At 35.2% G+C, this 18,317-nt stretch overlaps 1 protein-coding gene across 1 annotated transcript; it reads right to left on the reverse strand.

The window, feature by feature from the left end:
• Nucleotides 1-2,944: 2,944 nt before the first annotated feature.
• LOC128266091 (nuclear cap-binding protein subunit 1) lies at nucleotides 2,945-18,313 on the reverse strand (the record flags this gene model as incomplete). Its single annotated transcript, XM_053002357.1, is given in 10 exon segments — nucleotides 2,945-3,568; nucleotides 14,425-14,702; nucleotides 14,705-14,736; nucleotides 17,216-17,576; nucleotides 17,579-17,645; nucleotides 17,647-17,933; nucleotides 17,936-18,142; nucleotides 18,145-18,222; nucleotides 18,225-18,273; nucleotides 18,275-18,313. Coding segments are annotated over 10 exon segments (2,001 nt in total), but the record flags the coding sequence as incomplete, so codon positions are not given.
• Nucleotides 18,314-18,317: the final 4 nt, after the last annotated feature.

The raw sequence follows: 18,317 nt of genomic DNA on the forward strand, positions 1-18,317 counted from the left end.
GTTTTCTTCCCCTTTTTTTCTTTTTTTTTCTCCTTTCTTTTAAACTATATGTTTCTGGATTTTAGGGTTAAATAATTTCTTCCATTCATTTTTTTTTTATTTTTACGCCGCCAAATTCCTATTTCACCGCGCTTCCGAGACCTCTTTTTTTTCTTTCTGCCACTACGGGCCACATTTACATTTCGCCCATGCACTTTAATTATTTGCCTTAGGATCGGGTCAGGGTCGAATTGTATTAGTACATATTATTTGTTTAACACTTTCGTCTCGCCGAACTTTTCCGCTCGCGTCGCACTATAGGCGTAGATGGATTTCGGTGATCGTGCTTGAGTGTTCCCACAAGAAATTGAGTCGTTCGGGCGTTGCGAAAAGAAATGCAGTAATGCTGCGGTCTTATGCGAACAAATAAATTTCTTATTCTTTTGCCTAAATTTTTATCTGCCCTTGTCCCAACAACTAACCTAATTTCTTTGGTTTGTGAACAACTGGAATCGTTGAATGGGTATATCTTATCTTTCCCTTCCGACTTTTGACTGCAGAAACAACTTCTTCGGTGGAAGGTTCATAGGGAAAAGAACGCTGGTGCCGCCCAATTATGGCGGCAAGCCCCTTAACAGCGAAAAGAATGGAAGTGCTCTCTCCAGATTATGCTTAACACTTAGCCCTGTTGACCCGCCACATTTGCCACGAACTATTAACGCCACCTCCTCGTAGATGGCGCCAGAAACTGGGTTCAGTTTTCTCTTATGCTATTAGCGCTCCAGCTTAAGACGTTCTGTTTGTGCTCCCGCACAAAAGGATGATGTCGTTCAATGTCATCGATGTCAATCCTTTAACAACTTTCAACAATAACAAGAACAACTGCCACAAAGAATTTAACTGTGTGCGATGTGGTCAGCAACATGCTATCGAGGCCTGTGATCGAGAAGTCCGCCCGGTCAAATGCGTAAACTGTGAGGTAAGCATACAGCTAAGACTGTGCCGTGTACGACCAGACGGTAAATCGACGCAATAGTACTGCATTCCATCGTAGTGCCCTGCTACAACATTCATCTATGGCCCGATCTTGTAAAGCAGCTCGTTCCTACGCGAACGTCGCCAGCAGACCCACAAGCACTCTGAGCATCTTCCAGCTCATCCAGCACAACCATGAGTCAAATCAGACTCAAAATTGGCGTCTGCAACGACGACGGCCTGACCAACAAGGCACTGGAGCTGAATCTCTTCGTGCGGAAACATCATATCATATCATGTTGGCCAGCGATACACATTTTTGCTCTCGTTCATATATCAGTCTTCAGGGGTATGACATTCACTAGTCAAGCCATCCATCCCTGTAGTCATAATTAATTCCTTTCTCCGTTACTGACAATATTTTACAATGGAGCATCAACATGTCCAATGTGTCGTGTGAGTTAGGGATGGACGATAGTTGCGTAACTCTTACTTGTCGCGAGCATTTCACGGCTACCAGTCACGGCTTTGGCGGGCTGCTGGTTTAATTAATATAAATGGACGGCAAGGTATAAATAACAGGGGATTTTTAGTTATACACACTCAGAAAACTAGATTCCTTGAATTAAGGAAAACATGGCCTAATTTCAGGAAAAATGGCCTTAATTTTGGGAATTGCCATAAATTTGAGCCTTCCATACAAAATTTAGGAAACTGCTCTCTTTCCCGTAGGACAAACATTCTTCCACGTAATGCAAACATTGCCAGGTTTCAAGCATCCATCAACCTCTTGAAAACAGCAAGGACGATAAAACGACAGCCCCCTCGCAGAATCCCCATAAAAATGCTGACAACTCTTGGTGCAGATCAGACTCTGAAATTTTTTCTGACTTATGCCGAAAAATTGGAAAGTTATTTTCAGCCGTTTCAACTTGCCAATCGGGAAGACGTAGAGGAAACACTGGCGTTCCTTAATGCTGCCTTTCCAGAAATCGAGCCAATAAAACACGACAGCCCTCAAGAAGTTTGTCTTCAAATAAGGAAGCTCCAGCCCAGCAAGGCTTTAGGTTTTGACGGCATTTTGCTTTTGAAGCCTATTGTTAAACTACATGCTTCGGGTCCGCCATTTCCCCACTTAATGGAAGTGTGCTGTTATCTACACTATATCTACTGTTATCCAATGATACCCAAACCAGGTAAACCTGAAAACCTTGTTGCGACCTACCGACCAACAAGCATGATGCCCATTTGTCTAAAATATTTGAGAGAATATTTCTAAGCAGAACGATGGCAGAAAGAAGCATCCAGCAAGTTTTTCCAGACCACCAGTTCGGCTTCAGGAACCAACATGACAACCCAGAACAAGCGCATCGAGTTACCCAGCATATACTAGAGGCCTTCGAAAATAGCAGCTATACTTCCATCTTTCTGGATGTTAAGGAAGCTTTCGATCGCGTGTGGCACGATGAAATCCCTTTTGCCCACTGGAAAATACCTCCTCTTGAGATCATATTTATTGGAACGAAACTTCATGGTCGGAAAGGAAGGCGAAAGCTCATCCATTAGACGCATTCGTGCCGGCGCTCCACAAGGAAGTGTTTTAGGTCTGGTACTATACACCCTCTTTACCTCAAGCCGGCCAAATCCCAGGGAGCCAGGAACCTTATTGGCAACGTATGCTGACGACACATATTTTATCGTCAACTCATAAGTCCATGTGTAGCATTCGTACTCATTATAATTGTTTATATATATGTTACATTCAAATACATAAGTGCTTAATTTTATTATGGGGTTCTTCTCTGGGTGTATGCCATTAATATTCAGTGGGCCCTAAAGTTTTTAAGGAACGAATATAAAACTAAAATTTGTATTTATTTGATTTCGAAAAAGTTTGTGTTTGAAAATATGCGTACGCAGTTTTGCAAAGCGGTAACTTACCTACCAAATGCGATTGGGAAAAAAAATTATATTTATTGGCAATGAAATAATAACGAAAAGTTTATTGCTTTTATGGTGTAGGGTGTATATCCTTTGAAATATATAAAAATGCCGAAATTATAGGAATCACATAATGATTACATAACGTAGGCCAAAAACCCTGGATTGTTTTTGAAATGTCACCACTTAGCTCGGTCTCTTCTGAAATTTTAACCAGCTTGCAGGACATCTTCTTGTAGTCATCGGCATATATAAAGAGCGTTTCTTGCAGTCTACCAAGAACCCAGTTGAACCAGTAGTGCTCCTCAGATTTTTCCTGTTTCATAGGAGCAGCTCTCAGAGCCTTCACGAAGCGATGCACGATGTCTAAAAGGATGCCTGTAACCACATATTCGGTCCCACTTGGACTATCTACTTCCACAACTGCATTCCGCCTCTGGAGGTTCTTGACCCAGCGAACAGTGGAGTGGAGCAGCTCCCAGATGTACATCTTGCTCAGCTCCTTTCGCATCAGGGGTCCAAAAATCCAGGACACGATGCATCTGGACTCAAGCACCTCCATCCGGAGAAGCTTTTCGGCAACCACAAACCGAAAGTGTTCGCTGTCCACCCATACCTCAAAGATTCCGTTCAAGATCGCATGCTGCCGTTCCGAATCGCCAGCAGACAAATTCTAAATCGTGAGAGTATAGGATTCGGATTAGGATTGCTTTAGTTTTACTTAATTCTATTTTGTATCGGGGGAAAGAGCTACACTCAAAAAACAAAACATCTGAATTAAGATATCGATGTTCTACGTTAAAAGCAGATCTCACTAAATTTTAGTAAAACAAGAAAGGAAAAAAACTTTGGAAAGCCGAAGTTCATTTACCCTGCAGATAATGCAAAAATTAAATATTCTTGAAAGCATTAAAATTATGATTTACTTGCGTATATGTTTAAAAACATTGAAGCTATGATGCTGCAAATCATCTTAGTTATTCGATAGTTCGATCGTAATAAAATTAAAAGCGTAATTCTGAACTGTCAAATTAATAAATTAATTAAAAAAACAAACAAAAAAAAATTATAAAATAACGTTACATTTGTTTGCAACGCAGTGAAGGAGACGTTTCCGACCCTATAAAGTATATATATTGTTGATCAGCATCACTAGGAGAGTCGATCTAGGCTTATCTGTCTGTCCGTCGTCCGTCTCTAAGTTGCAGACTATAGCATATAGCTTTAACAGGAACAATCGGGAAAAAAAAAATAAAAAACATTATAGCTTCTTTGACATTTAGTAATGGTTAATATTTCAGAATTACGGTTATCCGAAGTTTATGTACCCTTGCAGCTATTGCAAAAATTAAATATTCTTGAAAACATTATGTTGCGTATATGTTTAAAAACATTAAAGCTATGATGATTTGCAGCTCAATTATTCGATAATTCCTATGGCAGCTATATGTTCTATATATCGTTTTCCGATTCTAAACAAATTAAAAGCGTAGTTCTGAACCAGCCACTCCGTGGGTTATCAGAAACAAGATAACAATCTCAATTATAAAATTTATAAGCTCTATGCATGTCACTTTGTCAATCGATCCAGAGCCATAATTTACGATCTGTAACTCAAACCATGCAATGAAACACTTGTTAGCACTTGTAATTTGTAAGTGCAGGCCACTTGAGCCTACAAATATTATAACTTAAAATGTTTCCCACACTGCACAAAGTACTTGCAGCGTATGGTATTATTCAGATACGGTCTCTACGTCGGCCATAGATAAGAAAAGAATACGAATCACACCAATTTTACTTGCTAAGAAACTTCATGAATTAAAACAGTTTAAAATTATAACTCGGCAAATGAAGACGTCTATTATTCTTATTATTATTCTTTTCAATTTTTAAGCTAAGTAACGGCTATCTAACAGTTAGTGCTAACAGTTCTTTTGCTCTATCTCTTTGCCACTAACAACAATCAGCTACAACAATTGTACAATTAATTTTAACTCTTCATTTTTATAGAGGGTGTTATAATTTCAGTCCGAAGTTTGCAACGCATTTAAGGAGACATTTCCGACCGTTTGTGTTTTATTCAAAAAAAAAGTTGAAGCGCTCCTGTTGATAAGTTAGATTTACGATCTTAATATAATTCAAATCGAAAAACGATATCATAAAGCCATAGAAATGATCGAATGATTGAGCTGAAAATCTTCAATGTTTTTAAGCACATACGCATAAAATCGAAATTTAAGTGTTTTCAAGAATATTTAATATTTAATTTTGCAATAGCTGCAAGGGTTTATAAACTTCGGCTTGCTCAGGTTTGATTCCTTTCTTGTTTTTTATTGAAATATTTATTTTTTTTAAGTCGTTAAAGTTTTAACTTAAAACTCCGTTGTCTTACGTCAAAATTAATCAAGACACCAAAAGAATATAATAGGTGTTAATGCGATAAATATAGTTGTTTGGATTAGATCCCCAATTATTCGCTGCCAAAGCGGGCGCAATATTATTTGCCTTAGCACATAACATTTATTGCGTGTTGATTTAGAAAAATTATTTTAATTTTCCAGAATTATTTTTTAAAGACCTAGCAGGCCACTCTATTTCTTTAATAAGTTTGTCCTGAAAAACTTCTACTATCTTTTTGCCAAAATTCCGTCCTTAAGTCCCTTTCTCACCTATTATATGACTGCAATAAACTGTTGAGTAAGTTGAGGTGGTCTGAACTGTATAGCATTTTATTGCCTTCCCATGGAAGGCTTACATTTTCCCACCATATTCGAGCATTAAATTTTCAGTTATGTATGTTAGATCATGAAATCATAAGAGCCGAGTGGCTTTTCCAAATTTAGAATATCTATAAATTTAACTTTCTTAGGATGAATTCAAAACTATGTCAAAAATACTAGAGGCATATATATTTTATTTAGCAGTCGCCGTCAATGTTTTTAGAGTGCCTTTTATAACCAACAGGAAAGAAAGCAAACTTTGGCTAGCAAAAGTTTATATACCCATGCAGCTTTTGCAAAAATATATATTCTTTAATACATCTAAATATTGATTTTTAGTTTCAGCTATACAATATCGTTTTCCGATTAAAATAAAAAAAAGCGTAATTCTGAATTAATAAACCATTACTGCATGCACGCTCAAAAAAACGTGATATTTTTCAGAAAATCGCCCGTGAATTTAAAACGCAATATAATTAATTACTTTTTTTCTGGTTTTAAAGAATACTGGCCATTAAAAGCCAAAATGGTGATATTGAAGAAGAAGAAGAATTTTTTTTTTATCCTTGCAGTGGGTAGTTTTCTTAAAATTAAGGCTATTTTTTTTTTAATTTATGGCGAATCCGCGTTTTATTTTAGAAAATTCTATGAACAAGAAATTTTTTGTTTGGTTAATTTTTTGCGTAGTTAGATTGTAAAAGCTATTTATTAAACTTGTTTCTAAAACCGTCCTTAAAAGTCGTTTACATAGTACACTCAAAAAAAAACCAGTGCTAAATTCAATTCGCTTCGTTCTTGCCTCAAGCACAATATCGTACTTAAAATTTTAAGAACGATCGTGCTGGAACTTTCCTAAAAATGTATGATTTGGACTTAAATGCTAGCCAAGCATTAAAAATGCTGAAACTAAGTAAAAAAGAACTTAAAACAAGAATTAAAATACATACTTTAAGAACGGACACTGGTTAAAGCCAGCACAGAAAGTACTTGCCATATATTCTCTAACTTAGTAAATAATGAAATAAAATATTAAAAATAAAAACAGTCTAAGTCTTTAATAATTATATAACTATTTAATTTTAATACATTTCAGAAAGTAACTTTAGATTATTTGCTGAATGTTCAATTATCTTTTCTTTACGCAAGGTTTTTTGTCTAGCCTTTTTTTGTAAAATGAAACACGGTCACACTTATACTTGCGAAAAGCACTTTGGCGCCAATTTTATTTGACGATAAATTCGGGTCGGTTGAGAAATAAGTTTTAAGAATGTTTTCAAGGTTAAAGTGAAAATGAACGAAGAAATTTTGGAACATGAAGAAAATTAGAAGAAGAAGACTTAAAATAGAGGAGTTCTTTGATTTTTTTTAAAGGTAAGTAGGGTGCGTGTTTTTTCTGGAAACTCAAGGTTTTTATGTGTGTGCTACACGTTCTACATATGTACATACGTATGTATATACATATGTGCCACGTTTAAACGCCTATCAATTTCGTTGCATTTCTTCACAAATAAATATACATATATATGCTTACAAGCATGCACGTGCATGTTCGAATTGGTATAACGTTTATATATTTTTGAAGATGTGTATATTTAAAATTAGAGAAGTTCGAAAATTAATGCAATAATGCGGTGCAGTGTCGACATTCGAGTATTAGGATTTACCACTATTCGACGAGTTTTTTTATAAAAGTATTTTTGAAAAGATATGTTTTATAAAGGTAATAATATTTCTAGCGTATAGCCTGGAGCTCAAAAAATTTTTTTCCAAGCTACCCACCGTCAATACCTTGCCAGAAGTCTCGCCTACAGAAAAGCAAATTTTAAATAAAAGTTTTTCCTCTCTACTCAACGAGTTACAAAAAGATAAGGCAATTTGGAGTTCGAAGCAAATTACCATAGCCCTTCACAAACTCCTCGTGATGTTCACATTTCACTAATAATCGAAGAGGCCATTTTTGCAGGCATTATTATTAGAGTTCCGGATTTTCAAACCTTGGTTGACGAAATATGTTTGGTGTGTCCGAGCCAGATATTCCTTTAAGGTAAAAAACAGAATGCTTTAAATAATTTGTTTTGCAAATCAAATTCCTTTTTTAATGTAGGATTACTACTTTATACCTCGCAAAGGGTGGTGCAATCCAGGCGGAAAACTATATTCCAGGTATAGAAATCAACGCAGCCGGAAAAAGAAAATGGAACGAAATTCATTGGAACGTGTAATGTCCGAAACTGAAAGATCGGACCTTTCCATTTGCAAGGCATACAAATTGACGCTGAACTATACATGTGACGATTGGAAAGCTGTACGCGACATATGAAATAAAATCCTACAACTTACATCAACGAGATATAAACTTTTGGATACGTCGGAATTTTTTAAGTTTGGGGAAATTTTTAACATTCACAAGCGTTCGAGCTGGTAAGAAAAGTGGTATATTTTGTATCTTTACATGACCCAAAGACATATTTTGTTATTTTAAGATTGAGATTGATTTGAAATCTTGTATTCCAAAAAAGGTTTTCAACTGCTTTTCAAATGGCAAGAATTTAAAAATCAAAATTCTTGGTTATTACGAAGAGCACATCGTAAATGAACAGTGCAAGAATCAACTTTCGCTTGCAAAAAAGTGCTCTAACACAGGTATTTTTTTTATACCCTTGCAGAGGGTATTATAATTTCAGTCAGAAGTTTGCAACGCAGTGAAGGAGACGTTTCCGACCCTATAAAGTATATATATTCTTGATCAGCATCACTAGGAGAGTCGATCTAGCCATGTCCGTCTGTCCGTCTGTCCGTCTGTCCGTCTGTCCGTCTGTCCGTCCGTTTATATGCAAACTAGTCTCTCAGTTTTAAAGCTATCTGCATGAAACTTTCCCAAAAGTTGTCTTTCTATTGCAGGTAGTATATAAGTCGGAACGAGCCGGATCGGACGACTATAGCATATAGCTCCCATAGGAACAATCGGAAAAATAAATGAAAAAAAATTATAACTTTGCTGTTTTTTAATTTTTTGTTTAGTTCTTCGACATATAGTAATGGTAAATATTTCCGATTTACGGTTTAAATTCATCAAAATCGGACGACTATAGCATATAGCTCCCATAGGAACAATCGGAAAAATAAATGAAAAAAAATTATAACTTTGCTGTTTTTTAATTTTTTGTTTAGTTCTTCGAGATATAGTAATGGTTTAACATTTCAGAATTACGGTTTCAATTTCATCAAAATCGGACGACTATAGCATATAGCTCCCATAGGAACAATCGGAAAAATAAATGAAAAAAATTATAACTTTTCTGTTTTTTAATTTTTTGTTTAGTTCTTCGACATATAGCAATGTTTAATTATTTCAGAATTATGGTACAAATTTTATCAAAATCGGACGTCTATAGCATATAGCTCCCATAGAAATAATAAAAATATATAAAATAACTATCTAATAATTGAGCTGCAAATAATCATAGTTTCAATGTTTTTTTTTAGCACATACTCAAGTAAATCATAATTTAAATGTTTTCAAAAGTATTTAATTAGTGCAATAGCTGCAAGGGTATATGAACTTCGGCTTGCCGAAGTTTGCTTTCCTTCTTGTTTTTATTTAAAAATGATTTTAAAGTATTAAGTATTCCTTATTTTGAGAAAAAAAAACACACATTTTGAAAACAATCATTCCAGCATATCGTCGATGTTATGTTACCTGAATTATTTCTGACTCTTATACTAATTTATTTTTTAAATGTTTAGACGCCCAGGACTACATGATTTCCACGCTTCTGAATGCCGTTCTACTATCATCAGTCCGATTCAAAATGCGACAGAGAAATTGACAAGGAAAGGTCGCACAAGAGAGTTTCTTACTGGGACTGGTAATTATAAACGATTTGGAAAGCCAATTGGATCGCGTAGTCAACAAATATTACAGTTCTGAGCTAAATGACCTTTATAATAACTATAATATAAAGGAACTATAAACAAACCAAATTACTATGTAGCCACACTCAACAGAAGTGATAATACATTTAAGTGAGAAAAATGTTTTTGTTAAATGTAGCAACTAGATTAAAACGATTTAACAAGCACTTTCTTTCGTATGAAATCAATTACTTATCTGATAATGTATTTATTTAAACATTAATGATTTTATAACTTTTCCTTTGCATATGTATACCATTAAAAACTCAAACTCGTATGTTAAATTAAAACTAATTTAGATATTGATAAATTTAAAGTAAATAAAAAGTAAAGAACGCTTTAAAAGTTTGTTAATTTGGAACGTGTTCAAGTGTAGGTTGGATGATTTTTATTTTTGCCTTGGAAATATTATAAGAACATAATGTTCTTAAATTGGACACCTGTGATTCTTGGTCTTTCCTTAAGTCATACCTGTGACCTTCTATTTTATGAATATATTGTCCTTGCTGCAAGAGTAAAACGTTCTTGAATCATACTATGTCCTTGCTTCAAGAAAAGGAAGACCTTAATTTTAGAACTAGTTAAACCAGTTTTAGGAATTATTTGGTTTTAAATTCTAGATTCAAGAACTAAATACTTGATCTTTTTCTGGGTGTAGTGTTGGTTATGCAGTTCGACAGATGGTGACATTTAAACTTCGATTGTTTTGTAGGGGAAATACATAGGTTGAAGTTGGTTGCCTGAGTAACGCGTATCTAATAGTCGGGGAACTCGACTACAGCTATCTTTCTTGTTATTCCGTTGCAGAAAGTATTATAATTTCAGTCAGAAGTTTGAAACGCAGTGAAAGAGACATTCCGACCCTATAAAGTATATATATTTTTGATCAGCATCACTAGGAGAGTCGATCTAGCTATGACCGTCTGTCCGTCGGTTTCTACGCAGACTAGTCTCTCAGTTTTAAAGCTATCTGCATGAAACTTTCTCAAAAATTGTCTTTCATTGCAGGTAGTACATATGTCGGAACGATCCGGATCGGACGACTAAAGCATTTAGCTCCTATAGGAACAATCGGAAAAATAAATGAAACAAATTATAAATTTGATGTTTAATTTTTTTGTTAGTTCTTCGACATATAGTAATGATTAAATATTTTAGAACTACGGTTTAAATTTCACCAAAATCGGACTACTATATCATATAGCTCCCTTAAAATAAATAAAAAATAAAAAAAAATTTTTCTTAATGTAACTTCTATTCTGTAATTTTTTTTTAAATTCTTTTGACTTAGAAATACTTGACAGTTCAGAATTACGCTTTTAATGATATTATACATATACGCAAGTAAATCATAATTTTTAATGTTTTCAAAAATGTGTAATTTGTTCAATAGCTGCAAGGGTATATGAACTTCCTTTCTTGTTTTTTCTGAAAGTGAGAAAATTTTACCTGTAAATTTAGAAAATCGGTGAGAGTTATGAAAAAAAAAACCTTAAATTTGAGACAAAAAAAAATAATTCCTATATCTTAGAAAATATTTAAAAAATGATGTTTAAAGAAAAAATTTTAAAACTTAGAACAAATTTTTTATATACTTTTTCTTAAATGTAGAAAGTAGACAACATTTTACATATTTCAGAAAAATAATTTTATGGATGTACGCAAACTAGCCAAGCAGTTTTAAAGCTATTATTAGTAGTTGAAACGAACCGGATCGGACGTCTATATCATTCAGCAAACAATGGAACAACCGGGAATATATGACAAAATTATAACTTTGTTGTTTTTTTAATTGATTTCAATGTGCTTCGATACAAATTAACGCTTTATTGTTTCAGAAATAAGGTCCTAATTATATTTAAATCGGACAACGATATCATATAGCTGCTTGTAATTTGGTTGTTTAGCTTGCCAAAGCCTTAAAGTCTAGCCAAACGTAGTTTGTTAAAATAAAATTGGTACTAAAGAATAGCTAAAAGTTTTAACTATATTTTAAACAAAGCCTTCTGATATCAAACTAAAAAAACTCTTAACGAGGTAAACGACGATCGCACCTTCTACATACAAAATATCTGTTATAAAATTTTGTGAAGAGAAATAAATTGGCATTTGACTAAATAAATACACGTTTTATATGTTCCCATTCGGCACGCTGAGATAAAAAATGCCTGTGTAGGCAAAATACCTGGCTTAAGCGGTCCTAATAGGATATCCGGAGATCAGCTGTAGCTCCCTTCCAAATTAATATTTTACTAATACTAATTTTAAAAACATTTAAAATTATCATAATATGTGAACAAATTTAAAAAAAAATTCATTTCTAAGTTTTCTTAGAAAAAAGTGTGAAAAATTCGTTTTTTCTGCCTTCTAACTGTATATAAACCCTTAATTTGAGTTGAGGAAGTTTGAGAAGTCTAATGCAGCCCAAAAGTATGCTGCATCCCTCATATCTTCACATACGAGAACTGAAATTATTAAGTAATTCATATAACAACGCATACCCTGCAGGACGCAGTATAAAGTAATCTTAAAATATTTAAAATATATTCAAAAAATAAATATATGAAACAAATTAATAATATTTATTGTTATTAGGGTCGATTATTTTATTAACATAAGTGTCGCAGGCACCAAAAAATCTAAAGAAAGTAGTAAGTCAGAATAATTTTTACTCAATTTAAATAGTTCCCTATGTTTTTTATTTTTTGGAAATATGAAAATTTTCCAAAAAAAATTTCATTTGACTATTTTTAGTTTTAAAGATATTTGCATGTAACTTTCCCAAAAGTTGTCTTTCTATTGCAGGTAGTACATAAGTCGGAACGATCCGGATCGGACGACTATAGCATATAGCTCCCATTGAAACAATAGAAAAAATAAAAGAAAAAAATTATAAGTCTGCTGTTTTATTATTTTTTTTGTTAGTTCTTCGACATATAGTAATGGTTTATTATTTCAGAATTACGGTTTAAATTTTATCAAAATCGGACGACTATATCATATAGCTAACATGGTAAGTAACTTTCAATAGGAATTACTTAAATCGAATATTTTCATCATTAAAGTATTTTATATTAAGTCATGTAATTTAACACGCATTGTATTTAAGATTATGATTCAAATTTATTAATAATAAAATTTTGAGCTCTATATTCAGATATTTAATTATACTATTCCATTTATTAATTATTATTATTATTAAATGATTGAATCCGTTTCATTTTTTTTGTTTGTAAAAATAAGGTAAGCAAAAATTGGAAACAGACATTGGTTAGATTACCTATATCTTGAAAATCTTAAAAAAAACAGACGGACAGAAAAACGGGCATGGCTAACTGGTAACTCTTTGTTATTAAACTCTGTTGAACTTAATTGTGTTAAAATGAAATTAAATCCGTTTAATTTTTTTTCTAAAATAAAAGTAGGCAAAAATTGGAAATAGTTTCCGAATTTGGTTAGATTAACTATATCAAAAACAAGAAGGAAAGCAAACTTCGGCAAGCCGAAGTTCATATACCCTTGCAGCTATTGCATTAATTAATACTTTTGAAAACATTTAATTATGATTTACTTGAGTATGTGCTGAAAAACATTGAAACTATGATGATTTTCAGCTCAATTATTATAATATATTATATTATAATTTTTTTCATTTATTTTTATTATTCTATGGGAGCTATATGCTATAGACGTCCGATTTTGATAAAATTTATACCATAGTTCTGAAATAATTAAACATTGCTATATGTCGAAGAACTAAACAAAAAATTAAAAAACAGAAAAGTTATAATTTTTTTTCATTTATTTTTCCGATTGTTCCTATGGGAGCTATATGCTATAGTCGTCCGATTTTTGATGAAATTAAACCGTAATTCTGAAATATTAAACCATTACTATATCTCGAAGAACTAAACAAAAAATTAAAAACAGCAAAGTTATAATTTTTTTTCATTTATTTTTCCGATTGTTCCTATGGGAGCTATATGCTATAGTCGTCCGATTTTGATGAAATTTATACCGTAAATCGGAAATATTTTACCATTACTATATGTCGAAGAACTAAACAAAAAATTAAAAACAGCAAAGTTATAATTTTTTTTCATTATTTTTCCGATTGTTCCTATGGGAGCTATATGCTATAGTCGTCCGATCCGGCTCGTTCCGACTTATATACTACCTGCAATAGAAAGACAACTTTTGGGAAAGTTTCATGCAGATAGCTTTAAAACTGAGAGACTAGTTTGCATATAAACGGACGGACAGACGGACAGACGACGGACAGACGGACGGACAGACGGACGACAGACGGACATGGCTAGATCGACTCTACTAGTGATGCTGATCAAGAATATATATACTTTATAGGGTCGGAAACGTCTCCTTCACTGCTTTGCAAACTTCTGACTGAAATTATAATACCCTCTGCAAGGGTATAAAAATTTTTAAAAATTAACATGGCGACATGGCTACAACGAATACAGTATACCCTTTTACTCTACGAGTACGGATATAAGAAGTGAAGACTTCTTAGCATCATTTCTGTAGTCAGTCCTCACATACTTCCGCACTAGCTGGAAAAAAAAATTCAACCACAACATTTTAAACGCTGTGGGATGAACTTACTGATAACCTTTATAGCTACTAACTGACCTGTCGGTGGAGAAATTTGTATGTTGCTTTTTTTGTAAAATGGTAATTTTACATAACATTATTCAATATGTAACCTCTGTTGTCGAGTACAGTTTTGGTAAGTTCAACCCAAAAATTATCAGTTAGGATTGGTTAATTTTACTATTAAATTCTTTTGTGCGTGGCAGAAGCTTTAGTAGTAACTAATTACCAATAACATGATTACCAATAATAAATAATAATAATATAAAATATAACTCACCTTGAAGACCGAGTGGTACTTTGCAAGAATTGCGAAAGTGTGACTGAATGATTTGGATCCCAGGTAGAGGCAGTTCTGGGTGAACACATTGATCTTGAGCAGAAGCCCAACATCCCTGGTGCCACTTAGCAGGCTGATTATCTTTTCTGGGCAAGATTGTTTGCTGCGCATCGCTTCAAGGAGGTTCCTGGACAATATCGCACCCGGCAGCAGCTCGTCGGTGAACTTTAAGTGCGGAAGTGGAGCCGGCGGAAGAAATCCGGCCGGGATGTCCGGGTTGAATCTCTACTATTTCTCTGGTGATACGATAATCTGGATTTTGTGAAACGTTTTGGTAGTGCAAAGCGGAATTAGCTTATATTTAAGGCAAAGAAGGCAGTGTCCTTGCATCTCGTCTGATTTTAATGAAACTAAAACCGTAATTCTGAAATATTTAACGATAACTATCGGCTATGTTTCTGTTTTCACACCCGAAAGACTTGCAAGGATTATAATTTCCTAGACCTGTTCCAGTGTTTTCACTTCCGAAAGTTTCACATGGATTTTCAATTCCCTCTTTTATTTCTCTGTTCACTTTCGAAAAAAACTCACAGAAACTTTCTGCCAAGCATTTGGCAGACGAATTTATAGTTTCTGAACGAAATTAAAAGGAGGCTGCAAGGGCTGTGGTTGAAACTAATTTGCTTCAAGTCTTTTCGAAAAACCAGCTAAGGTACAAAAGCTAAGCTAGTAAGGCTGTATACCAGTGCATCTATGTAAGGGCCTCCAAAATCATTGGTCAGTTTTCTATTGCTTAATAAAAAATAGGTTTGAAGAAAACGTCGAAAAAGCTAGTGTCTAATGACAAGCACGCCAAAATAGGAATAAAGAGTTGCGATCTAACAAAACAGAAAAATCTTGTTTAAATATTGTGCTAAACGCTCATAGACTACTTCTTTCCATGGGAAACACACAAGAACAGTTTAATTTTTAGCTTCGGATGTCGGACTGATATTCTGGATCTAAGTACAAATGTAGGTTCCAGTCTTATATAACCTAATTAAGAGTTTATTGCCGTCATATTATGAGCAAGACAGGGATTTAAAGTAGGAATTTAGCCAGGACACTATCGATGTTTTACAAACCCTACGGCACAGTGCGATAGAAAAGCCTCTGCAGGCAAAATGTTTAATTACTTGATAACGAGAGATGAACTCAAAGATAAAAACATCGGATTTAAAGCAGAATTCATTGAGCTTCTGTTCTGCATACTAGATTTGGTTTATGCTCTCGCATTCTCCATTTTGGGCATATGTATATTCCGTCTGCCCGTCGGTCTGTCCGTGTGAACGTCGACATCTCGGAAACCATAACAACTAGATTTTTGGGACTTAACGTGCAGCGAAAGTCTATTTCAGGAAGTGTTTACGCCCACTTTTACACATACAAATCGAAAAGTCCGCCTTGTTACTTTGAGAAATGACAGTGTTAATAACAGTATATGCTTTATCGTCAATAACAATCGACTCATACCAAAATCTTTTTAGTCGAAATATTACTTTAAGAGTATTTGGCATTATTTAAACCCTATTATTTCCTGGGCATAACTATTTGGAAACTGGGAAGCTGAGTAACGGGTTTCGGGACACTCGAATAATGCGTTTCTTCTGGTTTAGTTCTTACCTTGTACACGTTTGTTCACAAAACTCGTAAGCCTTCTGTTAACAAAAGTGGAACAAAGTTATTAAAATCGGACACTGTCCTACAAATTTGAAATTCTGTTTTTTTACGTAATTAAATCCCTTAGTTTACGAGTTCAAGACGAAAATGTTCTCAAACTAAATCACAATCATTTTTTTAGCGCTTCAAACGGATTTCTTTTGAGTATAGAAATATGAAAATATATGTGTTGAAACATTTATGGCTCCGTTAATTTATCTTCGCAAATTTAACATGTTTTAAACCCTTGTAGAGAGTACTATATTTCAGTCAGAAGTTTGCAACGTAGTGAAGAAGACATTTCCGACCCTATAAAGTATATATTTTCTTGATCAGAATCACTAGGAGAGCCGATCTAGTCAGGTCCTTCTATCCATCCGTCTGTCCGTTGTCTGTCAGTCTGTCCGTCCGTCTGTCCGTCCGTTCTACGCAAAATAGTCTTTCAGTTTGAAGCTATCTGCATGAAACTTTCCAAAAGGTTGTCCTTCTATTGCAGGTAGTATATAAGTCGGAACGAGCCGGATCGGGCGACTATAGGCATATAGCTCCCATAGGAACAATCGGAAAAATAAATAAAAAAAATTATAAGATTGCCGTTTTTTAAATTTTTTTTAGTTTTTTCGACTATAGCAAATAAATATTAAGAATTACGGTTTTAAATGGCATTAATATCGGACGATTATAGCATAACAACTCCTATATAACTTCGCGGTTTTTTCGAATATACGAGTATACTTCGTTACATAGTAATGGCTTAGTATTTCAGAACTACAGTTTTATTTTTTCTAATATCAAACAAGGATGAAACGACGGAAAATCGTCACTGTTGTTATAGTTATAGGCATAAGAGATATTGGGCATAAAATCGGAATAGTAATAATGAATATTGTTGTTTTTAAAGAATATTTAAGTTTTGGAACAGCTGCCAGGGAATTAATATTCAGCTGCCGAAGTATTTCCCTTCTTGTTTATTTTTGACAAACAAAAACAAAATGAAGGGAACAACTTTTTAGAATTATTTTTGAAAAACAAAACAAAATGAAGGGAACAACTTCTCAGAAGCTTGATGTTTTGTCAAGTATATAATACCCACCTGAGACACTTCTTAAGCAGCTCGCGAGGGGAAAACAACCTTTGGCTGGAATTTGGTGGCACTGGTATCGATTTGGTAGGGAAACTCTGGGACCACTTCTTCCAAGTGCCAAAGGAACCGGAAGTTGCTCATAGATGCGACAGCCAGTTGACCAGCCGATCAAAGCAGGCCACGCTCATTGAATCCAGTCTGGCTGAAGAGGATATCCGCAGCCTGCTCCACAACTTGGGCACCTTGTCCGGCTGGCGCTTGCACCGCTCCACCAGAATAGATCCATAGTTGAGGGTGATCCACTGGGAACTGGGCAACTGCAGCATCTCCACCCAGATCACCTCCACGATGCTGTGATGAACGCACAACTGGGCTTTGAGGCGGCATAGGACAGGAGGCTATCGGCACAACCCCTCCTTTCCAGATGATGGCAGTGGAGCAATGTCCAGTATCTGGACCTCCAACAAATGCCGCTCGATCCGCAGCGGAAGAGGGCATTGAAGGTCCTCGCAGTCGTAGGAGAATATGCGAAAGGACACACGTGTCGGGGGATAGCTGCATCCTGCTCGTGGGGCGCACCTCGAAGTTTGGCAGACAATGGGGCAGGACTCGCTTAACGTCCTGTCAAAGGCCAGATACGGACGGGGGATCAACTGGTGCTCAGGTTCCGCCCACTGTTGCTGTTGCATTGTGTCCACCTGCTGCCACAGCAACTCCAATTTGTCTCCTGCTCAGAGTCAGGCCAAACACTCAACATGGTGGCGTGCAGTGCGCATCGCTTCTTTATGTAAATCTGCAGCGTGAGCATTAGACGCTCAAATGCCGCCTTTTGCTGCAGGTCCTTGCCCACGAAGGGTAGGGCGGAAAGCACGCAGAAGGCCAACCAATCGCGGCGAGTCTGGGGTCCGGAGTCTACTTCATCGTCTGGATCGCTTGGTTCTCACACTCGCTCACGAAACCTGCGAGGAAGTTCAGCAAGGACGACGAGCTGACGACTTTGCAGTTGTACAGATTCAAAGGAAGTGGACTATTGCCTGGCACTTGGACCACTCGCGACTGCACAAAAAACTCGTACAGCTTCTGCACCATAAAAACCATGCACTCGCGCCGA

Source organism: Drosophila gunungcola, unplaced genomic scaffold (assembly GCF_025200985.1).
Source record: "Drosophila gunungcola strain Sukarami unplaced genomic scaffold, Dgunungcola_SK_2 000319F, whole genome shotgun sequence".
NCBI classification, from domain to species: Eukaryota; Metazoa; Arthropoda; class Insecta; order Diptera; family Drosophilidae; genus Drosophila; species Drosophila gunungcola.